Source organism: Vigna radiata, chromosome 8 (assembly GCF_000741045.1).
Source record: "Vigna radiata var. radiata cultivar VC1973A chromosome 8, Vradiata_ver6, whole genome shotgun sequence".
Taxonomy (NCBI): domain Eukaryota; kingdom Viridiplantae; phylum Streptophyta; class Magnoliopsida; order Fabales; family Fabaceae; genus Vigna; species Vigna radiata.
The window spans coordinates 26,938,966-26,948,755 of NC_028358.1; the positions used below are offsets into that span (position 1 = coordinate 26,938,966).

The window sequence follows — 9,790 nt, forward strand, 5'->3', positions numbered from 1 at the left end:
ATATATATTTTTTATTTTGTATATGATTTTTATATAGTTAGTTCAATTATTTATTATGAATATCCGGACGTTTTTCCACTTGAAAACATACCTTTGGGTAGACAAGTGAAGTTATTAACTATGGTTTCATTTATATTTAAATTTTTAAATTTTTAGTTCGATTGATTTAACTATTACAAATAGTTATATAATAAAGTACATTTTATTAAAAAATATATATATACATAGCTTAAATAAATTTCAATAATAAAAATAATAAACTACTATTATTCAATTTTACAAAATAAAATATTTAGATTAAATTTTAGTTATACTTTTATAAATTTAAATTTATAAAGTAAACATATTTTATTTTTTAAAATTCCATGAGAAGCGCACAGATAGTAACAAAGAACATTGGATAGTATTTTGAAAACAAAAAAGAAAAATAATAAAAGAAATTGAAAAGAATTAAAGAGAAATTTAAGTGTATTTATGAACATTTAAACGGTATTTATAACTGTGACGGAATAAAAAAGGGCGTCCCTGAAAGAAAGAGAGAAACATTTGGAAGTAAGAAGGCGTACCAGTGAGCAGCGAGTGGTCAAATTACGAATCAGGGTTCACCAATTTTCATTCTTTCAATTTTGAACTTCAACTGAAGATCTGAAACCATAGAAAATGACGATGGATGTTAATCAGTTGCGGGCCAAGCTGTGCGAACACCAATCCGCCATGTTTCATCAGGTTCGTTTCCTTTCTCTTTTCTCTTTCACTCTAATTGCTTTTTCATTGCTACTGTTCATTCTTCTTTACGTTCAAATATATCACAATACGACGTCGCCGTTGGTCCCCATGTTTGTATCCTATTCTACCACTGCCAAGTCATTTTCCGTCCACCAAACTTAACCCTTCTTTTTCTTTTATTAATATTAAAAAATTTTAAATTTTAATTATTATTATTATTATTATTATTTTAATTACAAATCTGGTCAAAACCCTGATTATTACTGTTTTCTATTTGTATTATTTGATTGGTGATTTTTTATTTGTTTTTGTTGGCATGGAGAAGGGGTTCTTGGATGATCAATTCAGCCAGCTTCAGAATCTGCAGGATGAGAGTACTCCTGATTTTGTGCTGGAGGTTGTCACCATGTTCTTTGATGATTCTGAGAATCTCCTGAAAAACATGGCACGTTGTTTGTAAGTATAACTGTGTGATTGACTGATTTTGTTTATGTATGAATATTGTGAATGATGGTTGGGTTTGACTGGTTATGCAGAGAACAAGTGCCTGCTGATTTCAAACAAATAGATGCTTATGCTCATCAGTACAAGGGAAGCAGTGCCAGGTGTCACGCTATGTTTAATTTTTTTTATGTATTAACTGTGGAAGTTCTTCTTTTCATGTGCGATAATATTTAATATGTTCAACAGTGTTGGTGCTGCAAGAGTTAAAAGTGTTTGCGCTAACTTCAGGCCTTTTTGTGAGACTAAGAACCTGGACGGGTGAGTGTGTTCTTACATATTTCTCTTGAATCCATCTATCATATCTCATATCATGTGAATTATCTTGATTTGGCATTTATTCCTCTGTTCTGGAGTTTATTAGGTGGTCAAGTCAATAGACAACTTTACATGTGATTTCTGAACTTTTTGTTAAAGTTTCAGAGATCTACTAATAGAATACATCTTAAATTGGTGCGGCAATTGATTTTAAAATTCCTCTAAAAAAATTTGAATGACAGAGTTCTGTGCTATGTATTGCAAGAGTAGGTAATATAGTTTCCTCTACCTATTCTGATTTGGAGATCTTTTAAGAGGTTTCTGGTTTTAGTTTTAATTTAGGAGGAAGAATTTTTTAAGATACTTTTTCTTGTTTGATGATTTTAAAAAATTTATAATAACATACTTTTAAAGACATGGCAAAAATTAAGAAAGAATTACTGAGACGGTTCAGGACAATTTTAAAATATAATTGTGATTGTCTAAATTTGTATGTAAAAAGAAATGTTTGTAACGATAGAAAAATTTGATTGTGGTTTGTCTAGAGTAATATAAAATAATTATAGAATATAGATACAATCATATACAAATGCTTCTAAAGAAAGAAAATGACATTTATTTTGGAACCAATTTTTCTTTCATTTTTAAACATGATTCAGTCCCGTTTAATTAGTAAAATATTGTTAGAAATATTTATATAATCTTTTTGGAAATAAAAGAGTAATGTATTATATTAACTAATTTTTTTTAATACATTTTCATATTAAATTATTTAATTTAAGAATGGTAATTGCTCTTACAAAAAATTTACCTGTTGTCCACTAAAAGATATTCATTAAGTATTTAAGTAAAACATTAGGATTAAGTTCCATGTATATTTATAAACTCAAAATATAACAATATATATAATAACTGATATTAATTTGTATAATAACTGGATTTAAGTTACTATAAATTTAAATTATGTTAATATTTTATACGGATATTATATTTTGAATTTCATACTTATTAGGACATTTCAGATTTAATAATAATGATAATATATTTTGGATCAGCAATAATAATTATATATATATATATATATATATATATTTATATATATATTTAGGAAAAATTTTTCTGAAATATTTAACAAAATTATTTGAAGTCTTTATTTTTAAAGATAAATCGAATACTTTTTATTTAGATTGTGAGAAACTACCCAAGGAGATGGAAGTGTAATATTAATCAGTGAAAAAAATTCATTTATTTACAGTATAGTTTGATTCCTAGGTATCATCTTAACCACTGAAATCAAGTTAAACTGGACATACTGCACTGAAGATTCGTTTTTTCCATCAAATCTTATAGCTCGGAAAAACTAATTTTGCTGTTAGATAATTGTAGAAATTTAAAATCTCCTATTAAATTATTGAGACAGGAAGATTTGAGAATATTATCATCTATAATTTTGTTCATACTCATATTTGAAATGATTGAGTTGTCAGTTTATGTTGGCTTGACTATACTGCAAAGTCTATACCCCACTTTAATTCAACTGCAGATAAAATATGCAATTGCTCTTACAGCTCATTGATTTTCGCCTGTCTGTGTTTTGATGAAGGAGGATAATCTATTACATCATTTACATGTTTCATATTTTCTATTAAATGTTTTAATTTCTTAGTTCAATATTTCTGAGATAAAAATGATTCTTAATAGTGAATGTGAGCTGTTTTTCACAACTGGACATCTTCCAGGAGATATATTCACTAGTTACTAGTTACTAGATATGTAGGAAAACAGTTTGACAACTAGCGAGTTATACTGTATACCTTTTCTATTTGAGTCTTAAAATGATAGCAAATGTATATAATATGCTTACTGCATATTCATTATTAGTAGTTCATACTAAATTATGTGCGTTGATATTGCTTTTACTAAGAAAGAAAACTAATGTTGGTGTAGGTGTATCGAATGTTTGCAACAATTGCAACATGAATATTCTCTGTTGAAAAATCATCTTCAATACTTATTCAAGGTAAGTAAGATCATATTTTATTTTAATTTTATCCAGAGATAAAATTAAACAGCACGAATTTCATATTTTCTATTCTTACTGTTACTCATTTGAATCATAATATAATAATATTTAAATGTTTTTTTATTGATTATTGCAGCTCCAGAAAGATATTAAAGCTGGTGGTGGTTCTTTCTCATAATATTGATATATTGAAGTGAAGTTTTTCTATGAAGCAATTATTTTTTTTTTTTAATTTTCTGGGTTATTCGTTGGCAATTACGTCAAAAGTTTGAACCATGGGATACTGGTGATATGAATAACATTTCTTGTTTGTCTCATAATATACTATTCATTCCCAATAATATGCGAGACAAATTTTTAAGTTTTGAGGAGATTCTCGAGTAGCCTTAAGCTCCCCCACCGCATGTTTACTTTTTAAGTTATAAATGCAGAACCAAACTTATTTTAAATAATATATATATATATATATATATATATATATATATATATATTTTACTTTTTAATTAATTTAATTTTATATACAATTTTATTTTGCTGTCACAAAATAAAATCTTTAAAAGTTACTTTTACAATATATAAAATTTTCATTTAGTTTAGGAATATTTAACTTAAATTGCTATATTTGAAATATTATTTGATAATACTTTTAAGTTAATTTTTTATAATTTTTTTACTGTGTGGTGCTTAAATATGAATTTTTTTTTCTCATTGTATACATATTAAAAAATACATTTAACTAAATATGAAAATATTTTATTAAAACTTATTATGTAATTAAAGTTATTCATATTTATAAAATCATATATAAAATAAAACATATGAATAAATAATATGCATATAAGATTTTTTTTAATTAATAGATTGACTAATAAATTTAAATGACATTGATATTTATATTATTATTGTAGTATTATCTTTTAATTTTTATGAATTTAGAAATTAAAATTTAAAATACAAAATTATATATTGTATTCCTTTTTTAATTATTTTAATTTTATATGTTATTTTATTTCAGTGTCTCATAAAATAAAATCTATTATTTATAGATATTTGGCGTAAATGCTTATATTTAAAATATTATCTTTTAATTTATGGACATTTGACTTAAATACTTATATTTAATTTTTTTTATAGTAATTTTTATTTATGTTTTATATAACTTTTTTCACAGTACTTATATTTATTTATTTTTCATTCATTATGTACATATCAAAATATGTCTAAATTTTTATTACAAATTATTATATACTTAAAGTTATTCACTCTTTTATAAAACTATATATAATTAATCGAATCATCAACTGATTTAAAATGAGATTGATATTTGTCTTTTATTATTGTCGTAGTTTTTAATTAACTTATATATTTTCTTAATATTGTTTTAAAATGGATAAATTAATTTTATGATACTAGAAAATAAAATTTATTTTATTTTATAAAAAACTATCTATGCTCAAATATCCAAATGATTTTTATAAGAACATTTAAATTTATTTTACTAAATCATTTTTGTGTGAAAAACTTAAAATAATTTGTATGTAATTGATATACTTTAAATATAATAGATAAATATGAACTTTTTCTCTCTATATAAATAAAAATATTTGATTCATAAATATAATAATTTTTTATTAAGTTGTAATGGAATATTTATAATGCATTTGAAAGATTGGCTGCATTTCCCAAGCCCAACAAATGCGTGGCTTATCAATATAAATAAAGAGTGTTTATTTATGCATCTCCAATATCTCAAAATACTACTCGGTAATTTGAAAGAAAAAAAAAAGAGTAAATGAGGTTGGTAAACAGTAATATGCCAACATCCTAATCACTTTTGTGCTTATATTTGTGTACTCTCAATTTCTTGATATCAAGCTCATTGATCATTACTTGTTTGTAGTCCTTCTAGCTCTGAGTATGTGGTTCTTGGTGTGGGCTGTTTGTAGTCTTTCGCGTTGTGTGTGGTTCGTTTGGTCGTTGGTGTAGGGAGGTGGTACCTTCTTCATCTTGGAGCAACATAGCTTAGGAAGAGGTGCATCTTCTTCATCTTCTTTGTGTGTGTAATTTCGTCTAATTTGCAGTGCAAAAACAGATGCATGAAACTTAGTTCTCGAGTTTGCAGGTTTCTAAAGCTACGGAAGACATGAGTGAAATTCGAAATTTGTTAAAAGCCATAACAGATTTCAAAATCCATTGAAGCCTGACAGTTAAGTGAAAAGTCATTTGTTTTCGTTATATAGATGTCTGTTCCCGCCACTCCGACGTCTATATACAATTATAGACGTCTGCTCCCCATATATTCGACGTCTATATACACCGAAAATATTAATTTTTAATTCGAATGGACGTCATATTAGTGAGGCCACCCACGTCTAGTCGAGAATAGACGTCTGTCACTAGGAGTACCAGCATCTCGGTTCCTGTTAAATAAGAAATCGCGAACCCACGATTACGTCGTCTTCCTCCTCGCCTTTTCTCTCCGCGGCATAGCATTTCCAAGTGCGTTTTATCTCTTTCGAACCGTTTAAACTTACTTTTACTCCGATTAAATTAGTCTTTGATAGATTATCTTCCATTTGAACTGATTAAAATGAGTTTTCGTTGTGTTTTGATGCAGTTTTGCTCGTGTCTTTGGATAGTGTAGTAGCACCTTCTACCTTTGCTAGCTTCCTTGTAAGAAAAGCTGCGAGTTTTGGATCTCTTATGACATTTCAACCCAAAATCGAACCTGGGTCCTTACCTAATTCTCAAGTCACTGCGTATTCTTTTTCATTGGCGGTTGGAATGGAACTAGGCAAATACCCAGGTTCGGTTTTGGATTGAAATGCCATAAGAGGTCCAAAAGAAACAAGTTTTTCTTATGGGAAGACACGAGCAAAACTGCACTAAAACACAACAAAAGCAGTAGACGTCGGTTAATGCGATGTCCGACGTCTTTATAGACGTCGAACATTGCACTAACCGACATCGTTATAGACGTCGAACTCTTTAGAGTCCGACATTCCTTTAACGTTACCTGTAAAGACATCGAATCGGAAACTAACGTTAAAAACCCAAAATAACATACGCCTAAAGCCCTTTTTGTACTAGTGAAACTTCAAAACAAAGATTTGTTATTATTGTAGTTTTTGAGTTTATGAATGTTGTAATAATGATTATATTATTGCAAAAGAAAACGTTGGATTACAACTTTCAAAACTTTAATTGCCAATAATGTGCTCCAACAGTAATATTCCAACAACCAAATTTTTAAGTGCTGCAACGGTCAAATTATTTATTGGTTTTAATTTCTTTTATTTATTTTATTCTTTCCTAGCTCTATAAATAGAGAACTCTTCCCCCATTTCAAAACAGAACAAGTTGAGTCTTTCTCATTCTCCTATCTCTTCTTAGTTTTATTCTCTTTTCATCCTGGGTATAAACTCTATCAGAGTTTCTTGCTTCTTGCTAGTTCTGTGATCCTCGAATACATTTCGAGAAGTTCCAATTGTATCCTAGGGGACTTGCGCAACACACCACGGATAAGTCCTTAAGGACAGTGAATCTACACGCCTCAGGAAATTACGATTCAAGTTTCGGTCAGTATTTTACTACAATCTTAAGGGTTTATATTCCAATCTCTTACTATCAAAAGTGAAAAAGGTACGAGAAACTTACCTTTATTTATTGTTTTATTGTATGATAAATTTGGAGATATGTTTGATTTTCATTCAAAGCATGGAAAAATTTATCTTTAATATTTTCTTTTATCATGTGATGAATGTTGATATATATTTTTCAATTAATTATTCGGATGACTATTAATTAAAAGTTTGAATGCTTAAAATCCATGATTGGATATTTGTGATATGATAAAGTGGTTTTTGAATTTTGGTAAGCTTGGTACCTATGAAACCATAAATATCAGTTACAATTTTTGTTGGGTTCATGATTCTGTCATACATCGCATTGATTTCTTTTTAATACATGTATAATTTCTGAATATTAAAGAGGGAAATGGTTGTTTAATGGCCACTGGAGGCAATGAGTGTGGAACCTTAAATTATTTGGAGAGAGGTTTCTTTCTTTTTATTTACTTTTCCCTTTAAAAGGAAAATGATTGCCTTATGTTAGGTTTTATTCTTGTTGCTTACCTTTTAGTTAAAAAAAATAAAAAATAAAATAAAATAAAATAAAAATTATTCACCTAACTTAGATTCGCTTTTCCCCAATTCCTTTTTTGGGCGCCTCTCTCGCGAATAGTAGGGTTCTCTTCCTCTTTTTTCGTTTCGATCCTCCATCTTGTGCAAAGAAGATGGCCTCTAGTTGGCCTCATGGTGGCGAAGATAGCAGCGAGAGTGCGGCGATGGCGCGACCAGGCGACAACGTTCGTGGTGGCACATGGGCCGTTCTTCTTCTTCTTATTTTCAGTTTTAGGGTTCTTGATCCTACGACTTAGGGTTTCACTTGTTCTCTCATTTTAGGGTGTTTTGAATTGGAATCTGAAATTGAGTTCTCGGAATTTCTGGCGTTCTTTTCTGGTTTTTAAGGTTCTTCCTTTCTGCGTTTGATTTTGCATGTGAAGGGTCTTTCTCGTGATGTTTGATTCTTGTGGTAGTCGATGATGGTTGTGCGAGATAAGGTAGTGAATGTGATGGTGGGTTGCAACCAATGGGTGTCGTGGTGGCTCCGGCAATGTCAGACTGTGTTTGGTCAGTTTGGACCTATTTGGACTGTAGTGACCACGTTGATGTGATTGGTTCAGTTTGAACCTATTGTTTTAATTTGGAGAACTCATAATCTATTGTTTTAATTAATAACAATAAATTGTAAATGAAAAAAACTGTAATTGGAGAGAGACTTTTATGATAATAACTATTATAATTATGAGAAGAAAAAATATTATTAATTATTTAGCAATTAATTGGCAATCAAATTAATTTAAATTAAAATTAGAAAGAGAAATTAATTTGATTGAGATTTTAATTAAATAGGAATTTGATGATAAATGATTTATTATTTTGGAATGATATTTATTCTTTATTATCTATTGTTTGAGTATAACTCTTTGAGACTTTAGATAACAATGAATGATGAATTATTAGTGTCAGATAGAGAATGATAATGAAATTGTTGCTAAAAATAAACTAATTCTAGGATCGAACTTTGAAATGAAAGACATGGGTGAAACCAATGTAATTTTAGGTGTTATAATCATAAGGAAGGGAAATAGTATATTACTATTCCAAGAACAATATAATGAGAAACTTCTAAAGAAGTTTGAGTATTATTATTTCAAACCTATGAGTACCCCTTATGATCCTAACTCTAAATTAATGAAAAATGGAGGAGAATTATTATCTCAGCCTCAGTATGCCTAGATAATTAGGAGCTTACTGCACTTAATGGATTTTTATAGACCCTGATATTGATTATGCAGTAGGTAGACTGAGTAGGTACACTCAATGTCCAAATCAGGAACATTGCGATGCACTTGTTAGGCTTATGAGATACTTAAGAGATTCAATGGATTATGCCATTGAATATAGTGGATTTTCCACTGTACTAGAAGGGTACAGTGATGCTAACTGGATCTCTGAATTAGACGAGACAAAATCTACTAGTGGTTATGTATTCATACTTAGGGGTGGTGCGATTATATGGAGATCAGCCAGGCAAACTATTATTGCAAGATCAACAATGGAATCTGAATTTGTTGCTCTCGATATGGCTGGTAATGAGGCTGAGTGGTTGAAAAACTTCTTAGCGAACATTCCACTAGGAATGAAATCAACCCCATCGATGTTAATACACCGTGATTGCCAATCGACAATAGCTATAGCTAAAAAGACGAATTACAATGGAGAAACAATTTGGTGAAGTAGTTTCTAAAGAGTGGAACTATTGATTATGTGAAGTCAGAACGGTACCTAGCAGATCCTCTGACAAAACCCCTGGGAAGAAATATGATTTTAGAAACATCGAGGGGAATGAGACTTAAGCCACTTGTAAACAAACAAGTGATGATAACCCAACCTTTGTGATTGGAGATCCCATGAATAAGGTTCATATGGGTAAAAACAAGTCACTTGTTAGTTCTGATAGCACTAAATTGATTTTAATCAATTATGTCCCTTCCTATGGTGTGTGTGAAAGTGCTAGAGACTGCATTATTGAGAGGTTAAACTTTGTCATTAACATTCTATGTGGGAATTTTATTTTAAACAAATTTTTTAATTATTTTCATATCCTTTATGGGTGGTGTATGATTTTCAGCATACACTTGATGAAATCACTTATATG

General features: G+C 29.1%; 1 protein-coding gene across 1 annotated transcript; it reads left to right on the forward strand.

Moving 5' to 3' along the window:
* The first annotated feature begins 499 nt into the window (after positions 1-499).
* On the forward strand, positions 500-3,876 carry LOC106771501 (histidine-containing phosphotransfer protein 1). The gene is made up of 6 exons (XM_014657494.2): positions 500-726; positions 1,052-1,182; positions 1,263-1,331; positions 1,417-1,488; positions 3,433-3,505; positions 3,645-3,876. The coding sequence occupies exons 1-6, from the start codon at positions 661-663 to the stop codon at positions 3,684-3,686; spliced, it is 453 nt and encodes a 150-aa protein (XP_014512980.1). The 5' UTR covers positions 500-660; the 3' UTR covers positions 3,687-3,876.
* The last annotated feature ends 5,914 nt before the right edge of the window (positions 3,877-9,790 follow it).